A 27,521-nucleotide genomic window follows, 5' to 3' on the forward strand; every position below is an offset into this window, starting at 1 on the left:
GAAATAACATTGGTTAACCACTAAAACACAGAACACAGATGTATGATATTCAAAGCATTAAAAAAGGTGTTTAACTCTATAACATGCATTTAACTTCCACTTCACTTTTTATTAGTTTTTATTAGCAATTGTAGCTAGTCAATATCTTGATGTCTTTCATGGCTATGACCTCACTAGGAAGTTAGGAAGTAGAGAATCTCTCAAACTTGAGATCTTAAATAGACATAGCTAGTAAAATGTATTAACAGTTGCAAAAAAACTCTTGAATTGTATCTGAAATGCATTTGAAGCACAGCGTTGTACTATTGTTGTGCCAGAAAGTTTAATATTAAAAAATATGGGGGGTATTTCCAAGTATCTTTTTCCATTCTTTCTACTCTCCACATAGTACATTGAACTCAAGCAGTTTGAAGAAAGGATCTGTAAGTTTCTTAATGTACTGTGTTGGCTTGCAGACACCTGCCCTACTCTCCATCTTCCTTTCTGAAGCATCAGCTTCCACTGTAACTGAGATAAGCACTCTAGAAAGAAGTAAGTCATGTACTGACTTGTATATATACAAGTTTTAAGCCAGTGGTAGGGAAGATACCTTAAAATACCTTAAAGGCTTTTTGTTTGTTTTATAAATCTAAACTAATTCTCTTATCTCTTTGCCACAAAGGGCTTTTCACTACATGCTTCTTCAGAAATTTATAGTTTGACTGTTTAGATTAGGATATTAGAAATGTATTAGGCAAGCCTTCATGAACATTGGAATACTAGTCTATTCTTCATAACCATCTTAGGTAACCCTACGTAACCCTATTAAACTAATTTCAGTTTATCAGGACTCCAGGAGAAATGATCAGAAACTTTAATGGAAAAAATGACACATTCCTATTAATAATCATAAATGGAAATTTATTCAACAGCTACTTGATTGACTCCACAATAAATACGGAATTTACTTCAATCCTTAGAAGAATGTTCTTCTTTTTGAACCATTTTAAATGATTAGTGTTCTGTAAACATTAGAAAAACGGAAACATATTAGAAAACTGAGTGGTTTAATTACCACAGAAAAGTGACATGTTCAGCGTTCCTGACTCACTTCAGCATGAGGAATTAAGAGGCAAAGAGTATGTCAAAGATTGTGTTTCTACATGCTTTCATGCTTTGTTTTGACTTGTTAGAGGCCATGGCCCATCACTGCAGAACCCTCACTTGATATGGCTTACGAATCTAGGAGTAAATCTTGTTTTGATCTTATATCCCACCTCCCTCCCCCCCCAATATCCAAAGCAAACTACTGTCCAAAAAAGGTTTGTGTTCTACTCAGTAACAAATACATAAAGCTCTGTACTACATAAACAGCATGTTTTCCCATTAATAAGCAGAAAATCAACCAACCTGGATTTAAACAACACAGGGAGTATCTGCAAATAAATCTGAAGTACTTCATAAGGCAAGCACTGGCTATGGTAACTGCATGTGTGTTTATCAGCTGTAGTTATTCCCAGTTGTTGAGCATGGCAAGCTAGCTCAACTCCTTTCTGAAGCACTGGATTAAAAATACAGTTATATAGTTTCCATTGGACCACTGCATTTCCCTTTTGGATTAAGTTGCAGATATGGCTTGCAATCTGCATGCCACGTAGTTTGTCTTCTTCAAAAACAATGTCCTGATAAGCCTCTAATGCAGCCCATCTCAGTAACATATCTTCAGATCCACTGCTAGGCAGAATTCCCTGAACTCTGCAAGAGGAACTAGATGCAAGACCAGCATCATTAGAGTTGCCTTGCAAGGCATCTTCCAACTGAGAAAGCTGATCACAATCAACAGTACATATATTGCATGACGCCTGTAAAATTTTTGGAGAAACTTCTGCTCCACCCAGCTGATCCAATATAAACTTGTTAAGGATGTTCAGTATGTGCTGTTGAAAGTTTTTTAATATCGGTAACTTGGAAGCATGAAGCAATGGAACAATCACAGATTTTGGGTCCATACAACAGCATATTCCTACATTATGTACACCCGAGAGAATTTGAACACAAGTACTGCTTAGAGAAACTTGCTGCAACAAGTGCAAACACTGGTGTGCACAAACAGCAATGCAACAGCATCTGTCAGGATAATGAATTTCTCCATCAGCTGTCTCAAATGGATTTTTGGAAGCTTGGTTTTTAAAAGCAGACACAGAGAGCCCAGAGAGATCTCTGTGGTGATGCATGAAGTGAGAGTACTCACATCGTCTGTGCCGTTTTCTTGTACACATTGATTGATGGAGCTGCTCTGATTTCACTTTTTTGACAGTGCTGATTATTTTCAAGATGCTGTTGATAAGGGCTTTCAGATGCTCTGAGGCTTCCCCAGTTACTCCTTCATTCTTCATACACAGCCATTCCATTTGAAGTACTGTTATTTCAAACAGCTTAAATCCCTGATGCTGTATGAACTCATGAACCAGATCCATAGCTTGGCTAAAGTAGAACGGATTAGAGGCTGCACTCTGTAGGCAGCAGATCAAGATCTGCAAGACTCCTTCTATAACCTCTGGTAGAAGCAAAGCTCTGTGATGACACTTAGAAAATACAAAGTCATCCTGAACTGGCTGCTGTAGTGTTTTCTTGTACCCTGGAAGGGAAGGATCAGGTTGCTTTTCTAAGCCAATTCTGATTTTTAATGCTGCTTTAAGTAAGTCTGTTAAATTTCTTCGTAAATTGTCAGGCATTGTTTCTGTATTGCTAATATCTAAAGACATAAGATGCAGTACAGTTCGAAAGAGCATCCTTTGAATCAAAGCCACAGGTTCTTCTGTCCACCCTGCAGAAACTACTTCATTTTCAGTGTTACTGACATTGCAACAGTCTCCAAATCCTGACAAGAATTCAGTTAATGTGGGCACCACACTAGCTGAAAGAGCAGAACTGTGATTCAAACTAATATCAAATTTGCACACCTTCTCCAACAGTGACAATAATACATGGCATAAGTCAAAAGGAGAGTTATCTGTGTTGCTCCCAGCAATTCCTGCAACTGGCTCATTCAAAATCTCTGGGTTGAGCTCATGTGCTGGAGTAATTTGGCTGGAGTTTTCTACATTAGGGGCATCAAGATTAGAATTTGGTACCGTTTCAGCAGGTAAGTAGTCACTTCTACCTACAAGGTAGCTTTCCCTAACTGAATGTGTTAAAAAAGGCTGCAGGAACTGGGAGCGTCTGTGTTTCATCATTACAGTAGTCTTGTCATCAGAATTTCCCTCTGAATCTGAAGTGGACAGCTGAGATCTTCTCGCATCTCGCACAGAGTAACGATGGGTGGTTTTGCGCACATGTCCACTTTTTCGGGATCGAGGATTTAGTTTTACAGAAGCCTGAAGAGATGAACGAGTGCTTCCATCTAATCCTAGTTTTTCCTGAGTAGATTTCACAGAACTTGAATTCTCTTTGGTCAGGCAGATGTCTACTGTAGAGGGTATATTAAAACCTATTGCAACAGAAAAACAAAGGAACATTAAAGAAACATTCAAGAAAATGATGTTAAAAACAAAAGAAAAATGCTTCAATACTTTTGCTTCAAAAACATGAAAAATACTATTTTAATAGGCCATGTTTTTGCCTATGTCTGACATTTACAACAGACATACACTAAGTCAGTAAAAAATTGACATTTAGGAACAACACTGGCTTACTTTGAAAGCCAAGACAGAGTTAATTTTTCAATTAGGGATAGATAAAAATGTGCTAGTTTCCCAGAACTTATTGTAGGCACATCTATTCCCTTCTCTTAAAATATAAGGTTATATCAAGGAACATGAAAGATCTGTTTGGGGAGCAAGCGGAAGAAAGCTTAGTTTGAAAAAAATCTTTTGCCTGTTACAGATAAGATATGGGGAAACAAACCCATAATCCATTAGTAATACTCAGTTCAAGTTTGGTTATCTTACACTAATACAGCAGTAATAAATTATTAATCAGCAAGATACCAGCTCTGAGATCTCTTTTATTACTTAGCTGTGGAAGCAGTTTTAGGTAGTAACACTAGTAATATTTATTTTGAGCATACCATTTTGTATGTTCCAAGTCTCACAATAAGCATTGTGAAACAACCCCATCCCACAACAAGGAAAAAAAGCTTTCTTAAAGGGAAGAAAAAAGGTCTTCAGTTTGATGACTCACTGTTGCTTTATGCATCTCAGCTGCTATAGGAGCTGAGTGCCTTCACTCATAGCCCTCTTATAAGAGCATACAAAAAACAGTTGAGTATTGGTGGTAACAGGGAAAAAATACCTACTTAGAAATACCGCTTATCTTGAAGTACACAGGCTTCAATCACTTGAGCTTTGTTCCAAACAAAAGCAACAGCCAAAAGTTGTAGACTTACTGCAATAATCAGGGACAAGAAGATGGAAAGGAGTACTGATTAAGGTGTGGAATGTTCCCACGAAAGCCAAGACTGAACACCTTTCAGTTACTCAGTATAAAATGACAAATATGAAATTTAAGTCTGATTCAATTGGCAAGATGACTTTGAAGAATAAAATACAAGTTTTTCCAGTTCTCTTGTACTGGTAGATTCAGACTGTAATTTGCAAAAGCAGGTGGAAAAAATTGGCTGTGCTCTTGGATAAAGTCCATTCTGAATAACGGCACGATGGTATCTGGATGTCTTGGTGAATAGAATACCTAGCATAAAACAACTGCAAACATTCATCATCCAGTAAGTTCAGTATTTAAAAAAAATGTGATAGTTGAGAGTAACTCCTCACCACCCCAAAAAAAACAAAGCCCCAAAAGCCCACACTACAGATATGACCATTAAACTGGAAAGTGCTTCCATGTGCAAGAATGACTGTTCCTTGCTGTTTCACAGTCATAGTTGCTTAAGGATAATCTGTTTTGGAGGCAGGAATTAAAAGTAATTCACAAAATAATTTTCCTCACAGAACAAAAAAAGTTACCTAATACAGATGGGTCAAGACATTATTTCAGACCAAGGAAACACAGCTCTTGGGGTACAACTGAATACATCATTTTTACTGCATCAGTAATACAAGATGGAAGCTTGTAGTAGGAAAAAATGTGCATTATGCGAAGTGCAAAACCAGTATATCTTATCCTATTAATACACCAGCATTTTAAACTAAACTGGAAGACTCAGTAAGCTATCATGAGACCAAAATGTTTCTTTAATTCAATCCCGTTTCCAGGACCATGGAAGAAAGATGCAAGCAGGGTAGTTAATTACATAAAAGTAACATGAAGCTTGCATTTAAAATACCTTAGGTCTCCAAACATTAACAAACAGACCATTTTTTCATTTGTTTCATCATCTGTTTTACCCTTTAAGAAAGCAAACAAATGTAAACACCCCCCCACTCCGAAAATAATCTTGTCTGTCTTTTCCTGGTTCGCTTCTTGTGAAGGTTTACCTTGTATATATACCTTTAACTTCTTTATCATACCTTTTATTTCTTTATTTTGCTTTAAACTGATTCTTCAGCAGCTGAACTCTCGTGGTTTAATTCCTCTATTAGCACATCAGTTTTTCTGACACAGAACATCCAACTAAGAAACGCAACCTGGGTCTGTTCATCATCACATAGTATTATTCTATTTTCAGAGCCTCTCTCCTTACCATTTCATTGCACTTTTATACTATAACTGATATTAATTACACTTTATGCCTATTCTCTTCAATTTCAGTGAAGTCTTCCTTAACTTACCTCTAATCAGTCTACAGCACCAGCATGTATCACACTAAGAACCAGTAAGTTTTTCTTCCTACCTCACCATTAAACATTTCCTCTTCAGTGAAAATATCATACTCTTTCAAATTCCTTGCCTCCATAGTAATATACAAATACAATGCACCACTCTTTTCCAGGTCCTTAATACCGTAACTCATAAAATTTACCTATTGCTTTTTCCTCTTGGACAGGAATTTTCCACACCAGTGGCAAAAGTGACAGAAGAAGAGTCAGAAGTTCTTCCCGACATGTCAGCTCCTATGTTAGAAACAAAACAGAAATAAGCTTTTGTACTTTTTTTTCCTGAATAGATTAATCTTCAGGTTTATTTTTACAAGCTATAAACGTTCAGTTCCCTAAGCCCTTCTTCTGTTTTGCACACTGGAAAAATGACCTAACCACCAAGAGTGCTACAATCATTACCTGCAGCCAATAAGAAAGCATCTAAGATATTTATTATGCTTCTGCAAAAATCAAACAGGAAAACCAGGAAAGGAAAAGACAAAAGCAAATACTTGTTGATTTAGTCAAAGTCAACATGAAGCTTGGGAAAAGTTTGAAGTTTCTGTAGTTACAGAAATATAAGTTAAGAGAATCATGTGAAGCTTTCTACTTTATCCAGACTGACATTTACACCAATGAAACACTTATCAAGTGATGTTTTTGACTCACAATGAAATGGTAAAAATATAGGAAGAAGAATGATTCTTAATTCAGAAAACAGATTAATTACTAAAATACCTCAATCCTACTTGGATTTTAAGACAGACAGAAACAGTAGAAGATAAAGGACTCTAACAATTAATTTACTCATTGCTGTGCATCACTACCACTGTGGTTTCAGTCCTAAAGATCAAGAAATCCCATCTTTTTCCTCTTCAAAGAAGTCTGACTTGACCATTTTGGTAGTTACCACCATTCAGGGATACGCAGTGAAAGGAATATCTTTTCCCAAGTATTCAAGGTAGCAATGAGACTAAGATGTGTGAAGATAACTTTGAGTAAGCTTGTTAATAAAGTTTTATGACTTCTTACCTATCTGCTTTTAGTTGAAGCCTAGAATTTAAAAGTGACTTGAAATGTTTGCACACACCTTTATTTACAAAGATTTTGGATTCAGAGTCCTTAGAAACACATTCGCAAATGTTAGACAGGACAGAAGTAAAAAAAAAAAAAACTTAACATGGTATCTACTTAAATATTTTAATAGATTAATTATTCAGAGTACTTGCTGAAGTTTTAAGAAATTAGGCAGCTAAGCTACTGGAGTCAATAAGTAAAATGAATGACACCTTGCAAAGCAGCATCAGCTACTTTTGCATATGCCTATCTGAATTTCTTCATGCTAGCTTATTCATTTGGTTTGGTTCAAGAAACACCTCACTGGTAAATCACCTGGTATTTCACAGAAAAAAATGTTCCTTTGAATGAAACCAACTGAAATAGTTCAAGCTTGAACATTCCAAAGATTGAATCAGAAACACATGTCCATCAATAACCCCTCTACAAATTAGACTGATAATTAAACTTCCATTTTATTAGATCTACTTTTACAAAGTGACTTGTATTTGCTTTCTTGTTCCCCACCTCTTTTCATTCTTGGATGCAAAGTAGAGAACTACAAAACAGTACAACACATAAGATGGGGAAGAACAAAGCAAATACATTTCAATTAAGTTTTCTGAATAGGCAGAGCTTAAGATTTTGGAGCCTTTTCCTGAAATTACACCATCAGTGAAGGATAGTGGTAGTTAGGAAATAAGGATTTAAAGTTTGTTTTTTTTTAAATCTACAGTTATGGCATATATAGGATTCTGGGATGGACTCTAAACAGGACAACTCAAATATCGATCATCCATTCACATGACAGTCAACAAGAGACCATCCTCAGAATTTTTGTTGAAAGATGCATGACACTCCTCTCCCCACTACCCCCCCCAAAATGAAATATGTATGTTAATTAACATTATTTTATTGCTTTAAACTAGAAGAACCTTCTCAAAGTAATAACTGTCAGTTTCAGCTGTAGATTCCCCAAACAGACTCATTCTTTTTAAAAATCCTAACCTATTGCCTCTTTCCACCCAGCTGCTGCACTCAAGTTTTACACGACTTAACTAATCAGAAGTTTAATAGCCACCAGTATCATCTGGCAAACAGTTATATTAGCTATGTTTTGTTCTTGGTGAAGGACAGAATGTAATTGCAACTTATCTTTCTAAACTTCTAGTCTAATTAATTTGCGCACACACAAGAAGGGCAAGAAAACCAGCACCATAAACACAAGCCAGACAAACCCCTTCAAAACTCAACACAAAAAGGTTTAAAATGAGGTAAGAAAAACTATTACCTGATCAATACTGGAGTTCAATGTGGTCAGCAAAATAAACCCACGGCCTTGAACTAAGTATTGTCCCAGTGCTGCCATATGAGTTTCTTCCTCTTCATCTTCCTTGGCCTCTGCCCTCTGGACCACTGCATTGCACAGTCTATTGACATCCGTCAAAAATTCCCGTGCCAGTGAGTTACTGGCACTGCTCATGTCTGAGCTGTAATTAGAGGGAAGTACAGAAATTAAATAGTGCAGAAAATGCATTCCTTATAGAAAAGATGGGGGGAGAGAATTGGCATTTCTTCACAATCTGCCCACTTCCGAAACATGAAAGATTTGTAGAACAGAGGATTCAATATAACAATATAAGGTAGAAAGGAATAGGAAAGATCAACTTTGAGAATTTCAGTGAGACCTTAGCTAACAGCTGATTATTCCAAACACTTGTTCTATAAATCTAATAGGTGAATCCCATGATACACAGCATTCCTTCACATTGCATAAATTAAAGTTAATTACTAAATTTCACTTTAAAAAAAAGCTGGATGTGAGCTTCAATCTTCATCTGCTTCTAAAATGCATTTAAGCTGAAAAACACAGGGACAACAGGTAGCTATTAAACAATTTATAGGAAATGCATTCTTAAATGTTTTATTAAAGACATTTTCTACCCTGTTATGTATTCAAGCAATATACACCTTGCTTCAAGGGAAAAAAGAAAAAGTAGTGACTTAAGATTAATGTGGGAGCTTTATAAATATAATGCTTTAGACTTAACCCCAACAGTGTTTCCCCTCAAACAAAATCAACTGAGTGGGTGGCAATCACTACTATGTACACATCGCTGTAGAAAACTGATCAGATCACTGATGAAGGCAAGACAAAAAATCTGTGGTAACTAGTATAACAAGAATATTTAATCCACGTAAAACCCATTTAATGAATACCACAGCACATTTAACTCTTCATTATGTAAACAGTTGAAGTAAAATCTTCAAAACTCAAATACTTTCATAACATCCAAGCACAGAACATCCACGAAGGGGGCCAAATGACTTAAGATAATTGAAATGTAGCAGAAAGATTAATACTGCACGTTCAGGAAACATTTACATACAAGTAAGAATAAGTTAGGAAAGAAGAAGTTTGTGAGTAATAATAATAGAAAGAGCTTCTTTCAGTGGCAAGACTGAATATTTATACATATAACATTCTCAGTAACAGAAAAGATTCTTACCAGAATTACTTCACTAGCTTAATGCATTTATCTTCTCCTTGGAAGGAAAAGTAGATATATTCCAGAAATGCCACCCTTGGTTCACCTGTTTGAAAAGCAAAAAAAAGCATGATACTTAATAAGCAATTTCTTTGTTTCTAGAATGCATATTATGATAGTTATTTGTAGTTCATGAAAATTCCTTGAGTTTTGAGCTTTAAAACTCTTACGTCTACTTTTACCTTATGACTCTGTATAACCAAAATTCTGTTACAGAGAAACAAACTGGTGCATGCAGGGTAAGTTAACATAATAAGGTTCATTAGTTTTGAAAATGTAAAATGTGCTAGGTATTCAAGTTTAAACATCTTCCTCTAGAAGCAGTTTTGTGTTTTTTTTTTTTTTTTTTTTTTTTAAAGTGGTGACTCTCCACATGCATAACACTTTAAGCACTTGCAGCTCTAGATACTGCAGCTCTAGATACAAGTGATGGAGAATCTGAATTATGCATTTTCATCAGCACCTGACTGCTCATTAAACCATTTCTTTTTCTTTTGCCTTGACAGATATCCAAATCATTATTACCCTAATCACTGGAAAAGAGGTAGTTAATAGAATTGGAAGAGAACAGTATTGCATATGCTTTACTCCTTGTATCTGTAGAGCCCACTGAAGTAACGTAAGAGTTCTGTCCTCCTTCCCCATGCCTGACCACTCTGAGAAGAAATGTCTCCTTATTTCCAACCTAAGCCTCCCCTGGCACAACTCGAGGCCATTCCCTCTAGTCCTATCACTAGTTACCTGTGAGAAGAGGCCGACACCCAGCTCCCCACAGCTTCCTTTCAGGCAGTTGTAGAGAGCAATGAGGTCTCCCCTGAGCCTCCTCTTCTCCAGACTAAACAACCCCAGTTCCCTCAGCCGCTCCTCACAGGACTTGTGCTCCAGGCCCCTCACCAGCTTTGTAGCCCTTCTCTGGACACACTCCAGGGCCTTGATGTCCTTCTTCTACTGAAGGGCCCAAAGCTAAACAGAGCACCCGAGATGCAGCCTCACCAGAGCAGAGTACAGAGGGACGATCACCTCTCTGGCCCAGCTGGCTACACCATTTCTGATACAAGCCAGGATGCCGGTGGCCTTCTTGGCCACCTGGGCACACTGCTGGCTCATGTTCAGGTGAGTGTCAGCCAACACCCCCAGATTCTTTTCCTCTGCACAGCTTTCTAGCCACTCTGCCTCAAGCCTGTAGAATTGCATGGGGTTGTGTCCTGCACTTTGGCCACAACAGCACTTGGCCTTGTTGAATCTGATCCCATTGACCTCTGCCCATCAATCCAACTTGTCCAGGTCCCAAATTGATGTTTAAACTGAACCCAATTTCTATCAGTCTTGACATTTTCAGAAGCTGCTACCACAGACATACACAGATGAGCTGTCCAATCACACATTTACTGAAACATTCACAAATTGGGGTGCCAATGCTGAAAGCCAATCTAAACATTAAAACCTCATTCTCTAGAAGTGATTAAGAAACAGAAATGCATTTGCCATCAGTGGGAATGTGAAAGCTCAACACCAAGAAAAGACTGAAAAAACATTCAACTATAAAGGTCTCTAGGTGAGTGCTCCAAAACCACGTATAGTCCATATTTCCCACGCCACCCCCCCAACCCATTCCCCTTAATTCAGGGATAGAAAAGCAAAAAAATTAAAAGATTATGGCTGTAGTAATCAGGTGGCAATTAAATGAAAACTTCAGCTTCATCATTATGATTGTGACGGAGTATGCACATTGCACAAAAGACCTCCAGCTTCCCCAGGCAAGCTCATAGTAATTGGCCCACCTTTGAGTGCTTGGGGCAGCACATTTCAACTTAAGCCTCACAGAAAACCATCTTACCCATACAGCCAGTGTTCACAACTCATTGCAACTACAGCAATAATAGCTCAGGCAACTCATGGTTTTTGTGCACCAGACTTTATTAAAAGATGTAAAAAAGACACTGTTCTCCATATTTCAGTGTCCCTCTTTCAGGAACTTCACTCCCCAGGTTTTCTGCATTGCTTGCGCTGTTCCATGGATTTAACAAGTTGAAATAGTCTAACAAAAGGGTGAATTTTCAACATCACTATTAAAATAAAACACTCTTTTGTTAATACTAATAGAAAAAGACGTCAAGCATGCCATCTTCACGGAGAATTTCATGTACAATTGCTAAGAAAGTAAAATGCTGTCATTCTAAAGCACAGAAAAAAACAGGGCTATCATGCAGGACAAAGCACTTCTGTTTGGAAGGACTCATTTCAACAAGTGCTAGCTGCTTATTTATACCTGTTTCTTTCCCTGCAATTCAGTCCTAAAACAGACTGACACCACATGTGTCTTTGGAAATGCAGTTTCAGATCACCTCAATGTTCAGCCTGTCTTGAAGGCAAAAAATAAAGCAAAAACAAGAAATAATAAACAAGTACCCAGAAAAGTTGCATGTACAGAGCCAGCCTTCTTCCCTTTTGTGTTGTTTCCTGACCAGTCATTTAAGGCCTTAAAGCATAGCACTTTTAAAACAGACTCACTGAACAACTTGCTTCACTGATGTTGTAACAAAGCAAATGCTCCACAGAGGGTTTTTTTCTTTCCCCCAAAATCAATAACAAATCCACCCACATCCTAACATTTCAGCTTGCTTATCACTTTCTCTTTCTGTTGCAGATAGTGGTATACTGACACTACATCCTACACAGCATGGCATTTCCTCTTACTCTGAGAAAGTATGACAACTAATTTGTTCTAAATAGGAACTACTCTACTACAGTATTTTTGTTTTAAGACGACATCTTTAATTGCTCTGATGCCTGGTAGTATGGAAACAGACACTGTACTAGATACCAATAGTAAGGTAGTGTCTTAGTTTGTCTTTGGACTTCAGAGAGATTGTGTCATCAAAATAAAAAAAATGTACAACACCACAAGAGAACAGCAAGAAACCTACCAAAATCTTGGTTCCCCAGTGCTGTGTACAATCCTAATGGGACAGTTATGGAATATACAGTGTCATGGCTTCACATGGTTAGCTCTGAAAAAAATCACATTGTTAAATTCCATTCCACCCTCTAGAATATGATCTCATTTTATTTGAGGTGTTCTTTATGAATAGTAACCATGTCTGAAAGGAGAAAAATCCTCAAGCATTAAAGAGAATAAATCACTTAAGCTATGAATGACCTGATATGCACATATAATCTCATCCATCTTTATATCATCCTCAATTCAATTCATACCAGTTCTGCCATCTAGCCCCTTCCTGTGCCAGCTCTCAGGGAATGCACTTCCTATTTACTGTCGTGGTATAGATCACTCTACCTGCAATTGAAACTTGTAGTTTCTCTGGACTTGATTTCATTTTTATGAAGTTGCTCATCAGTTGAGCATTTTGAAGTATAGGAACGCCTTGTACTTCAGTGGGCTTCATATCTTCAGAAGAAAATATCAAAAGCATTCTTTAAATAAGTTAAACCACAATGGAACTTAAAAATAAGACCATTTATTCAACATTGAATACCAAATCATGAATATACTAACTTAATATCTAATTCATTAGTGCTGTATAATCTCCGACATCACTACAGTGTGAAGGAATGATGAAAACGCAAAAAAGCTCATGGCCAAGGCTAGTATTCTGCTTGAGAGTGAACTCTACCTTTGACTTGGCTGTGCTTTCATCAATATACTGCCCAGAAATATCTGAAAAGTCCCGTAACACAATAAAAAGTACCAATTAGCAAATTACTGTAGCAACACTGCAATGAAATACTACAGTAAGTCAAATGAAATCAAAATGTTATAACACTAGTTCACAACTACTTTCTGTAACTGCTGTCCAACAGCTACCGCAAGGGTAAGGGACAAGGCAGAAAGTTTGGTGGTGGTCTACAGTTCACACAAGAGCCTAAATCACTGCTCTGATAAACCCACTTCCTCTTAGGTCTTTCAATTTTTATATTAATTTTACAGTACTAGCAAAGAACAACAACAGAGAACTACTTCAGTCTCCTGTCTCTTATGAAGTAGATATCAAAACTTGTGCAAATTGCTTGTTAGTAACTGCCAGTCTAAAAAGAGCATGCTACTGAGTGCTATCCATACAGCTGCATGGCCTGGCTAGAGTGCCTGAGTAAAGCAAAGTTACATGTACCCAAGGTGCACATGGCATGCATAAGCCACTCGTAAGCCTTTATTTCCTGCAGCCCACTGTTATTTTCAATAAAAGCCATCTTGTATAAAGGGTTATATGCTTTTAGCCCTGTTATACATGGCAGTAAAGAAGTGATAGCCTTGTTTGTAAGAAAAAAAATAAACTTACGAGAAATTACTTTATGGGCTATTCAAACACGAGTAGAATGTTTGGCACAGGCAGCTGTTAATTTGTTTACCTTCTCTTGTTTTCTATTCCAGATAAGAGACAAACGTTGACTAAGCTTTACACAAATGCATGGCTGTGAGTCCTTTTGAGAACAGGGTACAATGAAGTTGCATTGTCAGGAGGTATGAAAATTAACACTTGGAAAAATGCTATTTATGTAAGCCATTGTACAACGCAGTTATTTCTGGCCTCAAATTCTAAAACTGGAACTGTTTTACTCACTCCGGAATAAAACATATGGGAATGAGTCACTACTGGCCAATAAAAGCTATGTTTACATTGTACTCATTCCATTCAGTAAATAATTGTCCCGGTCTTCTTGCCTCCACTAAACACTTTCACTTTGTAGAATATGCTTTTGACCTCTTCCATGATTCTCACATTAACATGATTATATTAAAAACGATTTTCAGGTTTACTTTGGAGTTAAACTTTAAATTTAAGCTCTATTTTTTTCTTAGCAGGGGACAACAGGTATGATGAAGAGCACCAGCACACCACTGACAGAGACACTAACAGGCTTGTGCAATTGTAACACACACATAGCCAGGTTTATTACAGAAACTGTTTATCTCAATAGCAGCAGACACCAAATTTGACCCCTTGCTGGGGAAATGCAAGTAAAGTTTGAAGGTAATGTATTGGAGAAATTAGCATTCTTCTTTTTTCTTTTGATATTTGAAACTTTAAACAGGCTAGAAATGAATACCCAACCAGCACTGTCAAAACAGGCTATGCAGCAGGAGCAATATGCAGTCCCTTAAGAAAACAGCACCTGTAATTCAAGCAGCACATCAACAGAAAACTTGAGAGGCTTCCATTTTCCTGCCTTGTTTTTACAAACGCAAGGCAATCAGCCAGAAGTGTAGCTTAAAAACAGGCAGTGAACATTTGCTAACCATCCAACAACACTGATATTCAAAAACAAGAGCAAACAAGTGAAAACAAGACAGCTCAAGTACAGCTCACTCTCAAAACAGACATACCACACAAGGCTCTAGCTCTGCAGAAGACCTCCTGCTTACTCCTTATTTCCAGCCACTTCCTGCTCTATCTAACCTTTGTTCTCACTTATTAGCTATTTGGGGGGGGGTCACAAAAGCAGACAAACTACTAAAATACATTAAGGCAGCATTGTTCCAGCCATTAAGCTGCACATGAAAAGCAGCTTCGTAATATACAGAAGCTGTCATAAGAAGACTGCAGGTAGATATCAATTTACTTGGCATGGTTTGATGCCTGGCAGTCCTTTATTTCATTAAGGACTTCACTAACTGGCTTTCAGTCTTCTGAAAAATCTACCAGACCACTAATATTGCCAAAGAAGTCATTCAGACTCTCTCCCCAGGATAAAGAAAAAATGAAAAAATGTTTAGTATACTTGGAACAATACTATACAGTCTTCTTCACTAACCAGGGAAAAGCACGTCAAGTTCATAACACAATAAACAAGCATTACTTCAATAAACACTGTAAGGTATGCTGAGATCTTCAGAGCAATAGCCCTGCTGTATACATAAGTGTGTTTGTGCATGTATAATCTTAGCACTGCTGCTTTCACTTGAAGTCAGATGTGTTTGCAGCTCCCTTCTCACTTATGTGGGATGCTCGCCTTGAAACACCACCACAAGACAAAGCCCTGCTTCTACAAGCACCTTAAGCCTCCTATAAAATGTAGTCTACTTATGTTCTGCTACCTAGATATTAAAATCAAATTTAAGCAGTGAAGCTCAGTGTTTACACAACCAGGGAATTAGATTTCTTCTACTAAGTGGATGTGAAAGCACTTCATCTTACACAAAAAAAAAACTCAGAATTTTAGGGAATTACAATATCTGTGCTCTCTGAAAGAGACAGTCCATAAATAAAAATGTTCCTTTTAATATGGAGTACAGTCAGCTATCCATGTCACAGTGCTTCCTAAATGAGTCATTTCTGTTGTTGAACAGATTTACCAAGGAAAAAGACAATCAAGATCAGACAAATGCTACGCTAAATTCAGCCAAACTAAGGAAATGGGCACTTTCCAAAATACCTACCACATACATATAAACAAGTCAGAAAACCTTTAATCAGCACTGTACCTAAGGCTATAGGTACCTAGAGATATACAAAAAGACATTAGATGTCCAGGCAAGTTGACTTCTCAAGTTTCAGAAATGTCATTCTGATTGGGATCCAGATCTATGGAACACCACACAATGTGAGGAAGTAAAGACAAACAAAGCCTTTCCTTATCCCCAAATCATCATTTGCCATATATTTTAATGCCTCAGTGGTTTAGTGGTGGGGTGTTGTGTTTTTTTTTTTTTGGGGGGGGGGGAGAGTAGAGGGAGAGGTTGGTTGTTTCAACAGTTGGGAAAAAATTATACTCACAGGTAACTTTGGGCACAAAATTTGTTTCAGATTAAACTCCAGCAAATGCAGTTTAAGTTACGTCTACAAAAATATGCTGGCCAAGTAAGGTATAATCCAGTTTCTTGGATACATTCTGACTTGTAGCACTCTGTCCAACAAGACTATTCCTAGGATCTCAAAAATCTTCAGCACAATTATTTGTAACAGCACCTCTGAATGAATAATAGAAGCACAAATCAAAATGGTGTAACAGATCAATACATACACAATACTCTTGTTTACATAGAAAAAACACTTTCTTCATGAATTCCCGAAGTACAACTTTACAACACTATTTCCATTCTACAAACTGTAATTTACATCCTTAGCATTTTTGCTGCATACATTTTGTTATGTATCAGTCCCCTGAGCAGAAAACCTACTAATGGCCATGAAAAGCATCAGCTTGTTCTATCAGCTCAAAACAACCGGCTTCTAATTAATTAGCTGCCAGTGACTATAAAAGGATTGTAGCTACAAGCTGCACATAGGGGACTGGAAATCAAGCCAAGAAGAACAGTGAGGTATAATAAATCGCTCTAAGGAGGTTGCACAACCAGGGAGAACCAAAAACAAAAGAGAACTTGGCAAGAAAATAGCAGGTGATAAGGGATCTGGGTCCCCAGAAAGGAAGCCAGCTCACATGCAACCTAAATGCAGACTTGTCTACATACAAGCAATGCACCAGAAATATACAAACTGCATGGTCAGACCTCTAAAACATCACACAAATAGAACTCCAAAGGTTAAAAATCATAACCATTAAAATAAAAAATCTGAAATCCACCATGATGAAACTACTGGGAAACTTCAGATTTCAGCTATTGTCCTAGTCTACTAGTGCCTCCTGTACAAGGGTATGGCAGAGGCCAAGCCTGTTATTCAAACCCAGCCCTCATGTTTTCTAAAGCATGCTAACTCACCCCACTTGTCTTAGTTCCTCCTGTGTGTTAGTTGTCTTCTCTGCCACCACATCTGCAAGCTAACACCTCCTGGAGCCCAGGAAACAGCTTCCCATGTCTTCCATGAAATTCCTTGCATAATTCCATATAGTACATTTAGTTAATTGTTCTTTGTCAGGGGAGTCATTTTTATAAACCTTCTCATTAAGGCCAATCCAGTGAATTTTGATGCATCACACGCTACTGAAGTGTTCACAGCAGTGAAACACAAACAAACCTCTTTTAAATAAGATTTAACTCAAGCTACAGCATCTTACCCAACTTGACTGAAGCATTCATGTCATAATTTGTTGTTCATTTTCAAGTCTACTTCCAAAAACCTGCATTATCTGTTTAACTCATAACAGAACTTTTACAAGTAGAGTTTATTATGTTGCTTTAACTTCAAGATAGAGTGAATGTTGAACTTCAGACATATGGCACCTGCAAATCTTACACTTAATATTTACTCTTTGGGAAGTACTATAATCTTGGATATTAGGATTAAGTGTCAGCTCTCCATTTGTAGAACATATACAAAACTGATTATATTTACCATCATGTAAGAACAGGGAAAGGAAAATCTGTTGGTAGAAAAGTGACACGCTTTAGTATTTCAGTTTTGTCTTGTCACGGGTTTTCCACCCATGAAATACCTACCTGACATATATGACCCTTACTTGGAAAAAATACTGGATAAGATTAAGCACCCTTAGTGTAAGATTTTTAGAAGCAATTCATGTAATGAGGAGCTATGTAAGCTGCCATAATGAAACGGAGCAGTGCAATGCTAACTGTGCTAAAAAGAAGGCATCAGAGATTAAGTGATCAGTGCAAGGTAAACTTTTTCTTGCTGAAATTCAGCAGGTTGTGATCAGGTCCTGCCTTGAGCTACAAAGATCTGTATCCTTTTACAAGTTAGAAGATCAGCAACTGTTTCCCCCTTTTGAGTCCAAATGAAATAGTACTGAGACAGTAAACAGCAAAGAATCCCTCAGCTTGTCTGCATATCACAAGTGCTTTGAGACAGCTTCTCAACTCAACATGGAATTTTGTTTAGTCATCAACCAATGTGAAACACCTGGGCATGCAATCTTGGTAAGCCTGCAATCAGGTTAGAGAAGATGAGTCATTTGGCAGATAAAAGTACAGCACTGATGAAAGACAGGTTCCCAAACAACTATCTACACGCAAGTCACGCATTAACACTGTACACAGTATATGCCAGACATAAGTTATGCTTAGCTTGTGGTTTTATACTATTCAAAACAGTAACTATAGCCACCTTGTCAGCCACATTATATGCATTCCAGTTCATTTAATTTTACATATTTCAGACCAGCACATACAGGTGCTGAGGATAAATATTCCTTAGAGTAGGCATGGTGAACACTGTAGGTTTTCAGAGGCAATCACTGCTACATTAACTGTGTTAAAAACAAGCACGCTTGCTGTCACGGAGACTGGCTAAAATGCTCCAACAAAGAATACCACCATGCTGTTACCAATAGCATGAAAATACTTGAGACAAGCTTGGCTATCACAATCAGAGAAGACAAGAACCTGTTCAGGATCTTATCTCAAGTGCCAGAAGACAATGTTTGTAAGAAGCACATGGTACTACAGAAGGGAACTGAAACATACACCAACACAAGACAGAACTTATTTAGAAAAATAAACTACAAAAGACTACTAAGTTACTTTAAAAGAAAACCAGAGGATGAAGAACTTCAGTAAAACATTCAGAAATGAAAAGGCTGAAGTTGCGAGGCTACCAAGTAACCCATGTCTGGAACACTTAGTATTAGCAAGTTCTTCACCAAATTAAAAGTTAAACAAATATTCCAAAATGTGTTCTTCCAAGCTTTGTATTTGATAAACACCCCCAAAGAGACAAGAGAGCAAGTCTTGACAGCGGTGGTTGCGCAGTGGTGACTAACTTGGAAGATGAAGATTACATTCCACTCTAAACAGCAACAGAAACAGTCTACTACAGAGGTCAAGTCAGAAGTTCAGGACCCCTCCAGCAGAAAGCTCACGGCAATGAGCCCCTGCAAAGCTAACCTGACTTGGAGAAGACCCTCCTGCGTTATTTGGCTGTACAGCAGATACTGTGGTCTCCGGTACAAGCAGGGAAAAATGCTACAGTTGTGACCATACCGCAAGTAACAGAACACACTGCATCTACCTGGAGATGATTTTAAACAACAAATGTCATCTTGATACAAATCAAAGCATAACGTGGAAGACCATGCACACTTCTCTGCAACCTGTGAGATTATACATTTTGATTGCACCAAAATACCAGAGATGGAAGAGGCAGAGAGTTGAGCAGTATCTTGAGGCACTCTTGCTGAAGCAATGAGTAAAGGCTGTTCCTGAAACTGAAAGCTTGGTAATCAGAGGATTAGAACAAGAAAGCAAAGCACTGAAAATAAACTTTGACATTGTGTCTAAAGTACTCACCAAGAGCAGTTAAATAAGAGAAGATGGTCAATGATCAGAGTTAAAGAGGTCATTAATGTGCAGAAGACACTCTGCTTCTGGGATTTTAAAGCTGGTCTGTGAAAATCCATATTTTGAAAAAATGTATGAAATCCATATTTTCTAGTAGTAACCACATGGGGACAAGACGGAGGGTAGCAATCTGAAGCTAATATAAGAAAACAGCATTTCCCAGAATATTTAGTCTCACACACTTGTTCCAGTTAAGCTCAGTGTGCCAGCTTCTTTGCAAAGCACAAGCAGCATCAGTTGCTTCTGGGGGCCTGACCCTGTACCTCTCCCAGGCTTTAGACCAAAGGGACACGAACTGGCCTGTGAACACCCTTGCCTAACCAGCAAGAGAACCACAGCCAGGAGGAGTCACACATCTCACTTCAGGCAACTTTTCTCCACTGGAAACGCAAGTTGGGAACAAATAGGATTTTTGTTTTATTCTTGACATTTAAAAAGCACTCAAAAATTAGTCAAGCACTGCAACAAAGAAACTATAATCAATGATTACACTTCACTTTGTATAATAATGACTAAGTGTAAAGTTTCCCAATATACCTACTAGCAAATAGACATATTTAAGAAGACTCTGAAACACTCTAGGAAACCATAAAGCTATTCAAAATACTAAAGACCGTCAAACTTTAACATGTCCCCCAAACTACAGACACCTATTACATGTACACAAACAAGACTTAACTGTTCTGACAGTTTGGAAAGAGAATGAAGTATGCCAGATGAAAACTAGATGTACAGTGTAGTAGTATTTTTGACAACCAAATGTCACATGCATTTTCTTTTTTTCTGCAAATGTCAGGGATTTAACAGGACCCTTATAATGAAAGTGACTCTGTAACACTAAAGTAATTTAAGCTTTTAAAATAGTTTCTAATAAATTTAGACCACCTTCTGGGGCCAAAAACACTCATGTAGAATCTCACCTAGATATCCAGATGCGTAAGAGTTCTCCTTTGATTTTTCATTATTTGAACTATAAATCGAGAGTGAAACTACACTGTTCTTCCTTAGAACTGAGAGATGCAGCTAATGCAAAAGTACAAATGTACATCAGGTAGCTTACACATTAGGTTTTATAGTCTGACACTTTTGTTTCATTTTCACTAAAGCAAGCCATAAGAACATTTGCCCTTAATTTGAGATTAGGATTGTTAGCCTCTTTGATCTTCCATTAGAAATAGAATAGGAAATTGATACTTTTTTTTATACATTAAGTCAATTTCTGCGTCAATTACTGACTCAGAAAGCTACACAAAGCAACTCCTGAAATATAACAGAAGTTTGTTGTACTTGTATTGATTCCTGCAATCCTACAAATGCTTGAAAATATTTCCTTAAAACTTAATATTTTCCTTGCTAATTCACTTTCTTCCAGAATTAAGACACCAACTATTCATCCCTTCACAGTGCCATTTCTATCATTCATTCCTCATCTGGTTAGTATAGTAAGACTTAACCTTAGCATTGATTACCAAGGTTAACAGATCTAGTTAGATGTTTTTGCCATTCATCCACCTCAAGAACATAAATCTTCAGGAGATGCATCCACAATACTAGAGAGGAATGCATAAAGCAAGTCCTTTGCTGAAATAGAATTGTACAAAATGAAAAGTTTTAATGCGAGCACTACCTCACAATTCCCTTTGACATTTTACCTTCCCAGTTTTCTCTTAGGAAAGCAGACAGGTTTCTTTCTAAAGCTAGAAGCCCAAAGAACCAGGTGCCCACCCACTCTTAGTGCTTCATGCACACGTACTTTCCCTCAGAGCACGGTGATGTACATAACTGCAGTCAAGAAGCTCACCTGGGGGTGGAGGAAAAGAGGGAAAAGAATAAATAAGCGTGGGGATTAACTGAGATTGTTAGAATGGCTGAGCAACCACCTGACACAGACACAGCCCTGCAGACAACAGTCTTCCAGCACCGCTCACCGCTTTTGCCCCCGCATCTCCACCACCCCACGCTCCAGGTTATCAAAGCGCAGGCCAGTTCTTTCACAGGGCACCAGGAAGTGATTCTTGGAGTGCCTCCACTCCACGTGGCTCAAAGCGCTGTTCAAACAAGAGCTGCAGACTTCTGGGGCTTGCCTCCTGCAGAGAACTACACAAGTTCAAAAGTGCAGAAGACAACGGTTTCAGTGCTTACGTACCACATCGCCTGTGCAAAATCACACCCACAGTAGCAGCAGACAGTAGTGAGCTATGTACAGGGAGGCGGAGGGCCACGAAGTCTGAGAAGCAGAGCACAGACACAGAAGATGACAGATGAAACACGCAGTGGTGACTTCAAAAGACCAACTGTAACTTCAATATCCAGGAACCAAAATGTAACAGCTGGTTCAACAGGTATCAAGAAATAGTACAATTCCAGGACTCCACTGCATGAACTACAGCATTCAACACCTTCTTCAACACACAGAAGCTGATTGTGTTAAATTGTTCTGCTTTGCACTCACCCTCAGCAATGGATTTGCGCTGTCTACCTGCAGAGCACAGCACTCTACAAGTCACACTAGCAAGACTTGACTCTACCCTAATAGTTAGTACCAAAGCCTAGCTTCCCAGAAAGATGGGATTTTGATCAGACCCCAGGCTGCAAGCATAAGCCATTAGAGCTGACAGTTATAGCAAGAAAAACCTCTTCCACCAAGACTCCACATGACATGCTTTTCCCTTTTCCCTTCCCCTTCACACATCCAGCATCGTTTCTGCACACTGTTTTATCTGGAGGCAAGACAATCACTAATGAACTAATTTCAACATGTCACTGAAAGGCATGCTGAAATGCAGTGTCTGAATGAGAAGTGAAGGAGAAAAAAAAAGTCAATCTACTAAACACCACAGTGCTATATTGGTTCCTCCTGAGTTACCTCAGCAGCTGAAGCAGATATCCTGCTCAGTCTGAGGGAGCCCCCACTTCCTGAGGAGCAGCTCCCTGCTAGCGAGGCATGGCTATTCCTGCCCAGCAATCCTTCCTCTCCTCTTCCACCAGCACTGCTGGCCTGCTCAGTTTCTTGATGCAATTCATTTCTACAGGTTTGCAGAAAGCTTTTATTTTTTCCCCAGCTGGTTTATTTTTGTGTTGGATCACCACGCAAAGGTCAGCCACTGGCAGAAAAGGGGAGAAGGTGAGAGGCAGATCATTCCACAGCAGCAACAAGCTGCTTGATCAGCTCAGGCAAACCAGAACCACAAAAGAAAAGTGCCCAGAAATCCTTCTCCCTGATCTTGACACAACTTAGAACAGGTTTATCTCCTTCAGAACAGTGGTATCGCAGGAGCTGATAGCTCTCATGATACCCACTCAATTACTTGATCCTATCTCATCTTCATCATACAACAGTGTGCAAGGGTGACTGACACTCGTAACCATCTCCAACTGGAAAAGGTAAAACATAACCACAGACATATACAGAAGCCTCCCTCCCTGCATGCTACAATCCTTTTAAAACAGTAATTTCTATTTTTTTTTTAAAGGAACACCTTGAAGATGACCCTAATTAACAACATCCAGTAGTGACATCCCAGGCAGCAGCTGGTACAGTTCTCCACTGAGGAAGCCCACAGAGCCTGAAGCAACCTCAGAGAAGGATAAAACAGACCTTGGTGGGGGCTAATGACAGCTTTTTACTCCACTGAACCTTAATTTGTCTGCAGAAGGCAAGCGAGAGCATTTTCAGCAGCAAGTGCTTCCTGGTGCAACAGAATCCTCTTACAACATAATCTTTTCACCCTGTTTTCCCTCAGCTCCCTTCTACCCACAGAAGACAGGAACTATTTTTTGCTTCAGAATTCCTCTATGTGCAATATTACCTTATTTGAAAGGACTGCTATGACAATGGCAAAATTCTTCCAATACACAAGTCCTAAGTCTCCGCACAAGCTACAAAGGCTTACGGTTGTACATTAATAAGGATGCACCATGGACTATTAAAGAAGCCACTGACAAACTCAGGACTGGTAACTGCCTGAAGCATCTGTTAATATTCATACTGCTTGCGTGTGCTCTTTGAGCTCAACTCCAAAGAAAGCTGAAGAAAAGTATGTTGTTGCTTTTCTTAAGTGTTAAGGATGTACAGTTTCTCTTTCCTAACGTTTACGTATCAAGTGTTTCACTTTCCAACACTGCTACTGTTCAAGGTGCTTGCAGTCTCTTCTTACTGTCTAGAACAGCATGACAAACTGATACAGAGGCACCTGAGAAGCCTACGCAGGACTGAGAGAAACAAACAAGCAAAAAGAAGCATTTAAGAATCCTTATTAAATGGTTGCTGAACTAACAGAAAAGTCTTACTACAATTATTCAACGTTTTAAAGATAGAAGGGGTCTCTGGGTAAAGTAACACTGATGGCAGAGGGAAAGCAGGAAGGAGTGACATTAAACAAGCTCCTCTGAAGAAATCCATATGCAGCCTTATGAACTGAGTGACTACTGACTTCCTGAGGTCTCACCTACTTTTAAACTTGGTTTTCAAAGTACAGCACTGATAGCTATTTGCTTCTACCTTGCAAGAATCTCTGCTTAAAACATGAGGAAAACAGAACAGAATTAGAACACCGTATGAAGAGGCTCATTTCTTCTCAGCTGTAACAATATACGAAAGCCTTCTCATTCTTCCTTCTCTTGGTATTTTAGATGTCCAACATAAACTCTCAGAGCCACCGAGCAGCAAATCTCCCACGGTACCTAAAAGGATGCTTTATTCTTTGCACTGTTGGCGATTATCTGTCAGCCCACAGTTAAAGGAAAAAGAACTTGTGCTTTGCTGACCCCTTTCCATGCTACAGTCCCACTATGATACGGGCTCCTTGCAGACATCATCTCCTGCCCAAGCAAGCAACCTCAACCAGACCACGTCAGCAGACATACCTCCACCGCCGGTATCTCCCCCAGAAAGGGCTCACCGTTCCAGACATCTCTCCCCTGCTGCAGAGCCAGAGACCGCGATGCACCTGACTCAAACAGAGCTCCTCGCTGCTTCTACGCCGAGGGCTGCCCCAGCGCCCCGCAGGCAGCGGCAGGAGCCTGCTGCGGACGCGGGGCTGCGCCACTGCCCCCGCCTTTCCCCAGCCGCTCTCACGGGGGCCGGGGGCCGTTAAACGGCCGCCCCCGGAGCCACCGCGAGGGCGGGGCCGCCGCCGGGCCCCGGGCTGGCCCCGCCCCTCTCGCGCGGCCCGGCCCGGGGCGGCCCCTCCCGGGAGCCCCGCGGCGGGCACTGCAGGGCCCCGCCCGCGGCGCCGCCGCCGCCTCTTCCGCCTCCCGGGCCCAGCAGCGCCGAGGCAGCGGCCGCCGGTGGGGCCCGCCCGGCCCCGAGCGCCGCGGCCTGTGCCCGCCGAGCCCTCCGCACCCCGAGGCGGCGCTGCCCGCCGCCGCCGCCCTTACCCGCTCGTGGCTCCGGCAGAGCCGCGGCGCCCGCCCGCCCGCGCCGCTCTTATCCCGCCGCCGGCCTCCCGGCAGCCCATGGCGGGAGGGCCCGGCCCGGCCCCGCCGCGCCGCCCGCCCCCGTCGCCATGGCAACGCCCGCCCCGCCCCGCCCCGCCCCGCCCCACCTGACGCCGCCGCTCCCGCTCCGCTGCCACCGGCGCGCGGAAGAGTGGAGGGGAGGGGGAGCGGTGTCACGCGCGCGCGCCAGAGCCAATCGGCGGCGCCGCCTGGGTGACCGGCGGGGAGGGGAGGGGCGAAAACCCGAGGGGCGGGGCTTGATGCATTGGCCACGCCCAGTATCCCTTAGGCCACGCCCAGTATCCCTTAGGCCACGCCCAGTATCCCTTAGGCCACGCCCCCCGTGGTGCCCCAGTCGGTCGCGTAGTGCTCGGGTCACGGTGCCCACCAGGGTTACCCTGCAGGCACCCGGCCCCACGGCCCGCCTGCCGCAGCGTACATGTACACGATGTACCCGAGGCAACCGCTTCACACCGACAGCCGGGGGTTTGCGCCCAGGGAAGGGCAGCAGCGGCGCAGGGCACAAGGAGGAGGAGGGTGCCCTGCGCTGGGCGCAAACTCCCAAACGTCTGCGTGAAGCCCCTGCGCTTCCTGCGGCCCCGAAGAAAGAGAAGTCTTCGCTACCTCTCCACCAGAGCTTCCTGTTTACCAGAAAGCAGAGAGAGCGCTGCTTTATCTGTCGTGCAGATCCTGCTGAAGTAATAACCATGCCTATGTGTCCCTCCGCCGTGCTGGCAGCAGCTGGTTGCTGCTCTGGCAGAGGCTTCTGCCATGCCACAAAGCTCGTGCCCATCGGTATCTCCAAGGCTCAGGGTTGCTGACCAGCTTTCCCTGTCCGCAGGCACCGCGTAGAGCCAGCAGGACGCTCAGAGTTGCACGTTGTCTTTGGTTTTCTCAGGGAGACCAGAGAAATGAGGCAGCCTGTACATTGCCGTGGTGTATGGCAGAATTTAAGCAGCAGCAATGGAAAGGAAGACGGCCAGATCAGAAGTACAACAATACATCAACACACCCCTGGATATCAGCTTTGGTATTCCAGGAATATAAGCATTTTGGACTGATAACTTAACCTTTACTGAAACTATGAGTTTTCAGATAAGAACTGGTCACCACACTTGAATACATGAGTGATTTTTGCAAGGCATCTGTTGCAGTCTTTGGAAGAGAAGATGGTCATAGCCTATATTGAAATGCCCTGAAACGGCTCTCACGTACATGCTATAAAAAGATTATAAACTATATGGAATAATAATAATAATAAAAAAAATATGTTGAGAAAGGTAAGTAAATGAAATTAAAGATTTTATCAGAACATTAATGTTCTCTCTAGAATGCTTGAAAGTGCAACCTATCTTTCAGATATGTGGATTTTCTTTAATTACGATAATTAAAGCTCCTGCTGATATGGCAGCATGCCTGCTGTTCAGTTTGAAATCTGTGTTTTACCATAAAATACTATGCATGAGGGAATTGATTCTGAATTCATGTACGTCAATATAAATTTGCAGCAGCTCTATTAAAGTGAGTAACATGACCCCAGTTCATGCTTCAATAACTTTAAATCAAGTCTAGTTCTTTGTATCAACAGTAATTCACTGCTGACTCCCTTTATTTTACAAGCATCATCTGAATCTCTCTTGAATCTGTAAGGTTTTTCAGCAGAATTCTTCCTAAATTGTAGCATTCTGCTATAATTCTCCCTCCTCTGCAAACATGCAGGTGGTACTAACATGGGAACCAAGCAAGATACAAGACAATAAATGGCATTTTCCTCTTATTCTCTTGAACAACAGAACAAGCCCGCACTGCTGATACCTGCACAGGTAGCATCAGTACCCATATGCTTCAGTATGTGGTGTTAATGTTCACAGGCAGTGGATTAAAATCAGTGGTTCAAAAATTTTAGGGGTCAATGGGCCAATGTCTTATTCCAGAACTTCCTAGGTACCCACTACATTTCGTAAGCCACCGTCTACTCTTGTCATCAAAGTTTCAGCTGAAAACATTACAAAAGCAATGTAAGGCACGGATTTTGTGGGCCATTTCTACAATCATATTCGCTCTTTCTTTTCTAATGCCTATTTACCTGTCTAGGAAAATCTATCTGTGTTTTAATGGTATATAAAAAATAGCCACTAATAAAAACTGTGGAGTGATACATATAATATATGAGATGGCTTGAAACCACCATCTTAAATCAGAGAGGTTTTTGGAAAGGATATCTTAGCTCAGATTTGCAGAGGATGAATATTGGCCTGTTTTCCCAAGGAAGCACCATACTCCACTTTTTCCTATGCTATTGTAAAAAATCTGAAAGAGTGAGAAAAATGGTAAAGTAGTTTTGCACTTGGGGAATGAGTGAATTGTCTGAGAGATTCATTAGGACAACATGCTAGTTTAAATGTGGGTAACATACAGTATATTTATCATGAGAAGCAGCCTGTGAGTTGATGCACTTCCAGATGAATGTTGGAGGAAGTAGCTGTAGAGCAAATTCAAGGATACACAAAGCCAGGCTGGTCATGTTTC

At 40.3% G+C, this 27,521-nt stretch overlaps 1 protein-coding gene across 5 annotated transcripts in view; it reads right to left on the bottom strand.

Moving 5' to 3' along the window:
• The window catches only part of LYST (lysosomal trafficking regulator), an 81,036-nt gene extending 56,016 nt beyond the window's left edge, over positions 1 to 25,020 (bottom strand). Inside the window, exons 1-6 of one of the 5 annotated variants that reach the window (XM_084514663.1) lie at positions 24,933 to 24,998; positions 12,268 to 12,351; positions 9,302 to 9,386; positions 8,083 to 8,281; positions 5,900 to 5,990; positions 1,390 to 3,469 (exon numbers count right to left, since the gene is read on the bottom strand). In XM_084514663.1, coding sequence (XP_084370789.1) covers positions 1,390 to 3,469; positions 5,900 to 5,990; positions 8,083 to 8,274 — 2,363 coding nt within the window. In that variant the 5' untranslated portion in view covers positions 8,275 to 8,281; positions 9,302 to 9,386; positions 12,268 to 12,351; positions 24,933 to 24,998. Of the gene's footprint in view, positions 1 to 1,389; positions 3,470 to 4,276; positions 4,366 to 5,899; positions 5,991 to 8,082; positions 8,282 to 9,301; positions 9,387 to 12,267; positions 12,352 to 24,419; positions 24,614 to 24,932 lie in introns of those variants that run through there. The other 4 variants (XM_084514664.1, XM_084514665.1, XM_084514666.1 and 1 more) reach the window with 4 other exon arrangements.
• Between the last annotated feature and the right edge of the window lie 2,501 nt (positions 25,021 to 27,521).

This window comes from Aythya ferina (assembly GCF_964211825.1).
Source record: "Aythya ferina genome assembly, chromosome: 3".
NCBI classification, from domain to species: Eukaryota; Metazoa; Chordata; class Aves; order Anseriformes; family Anatidae; genus Aythya; species Aythya ferina.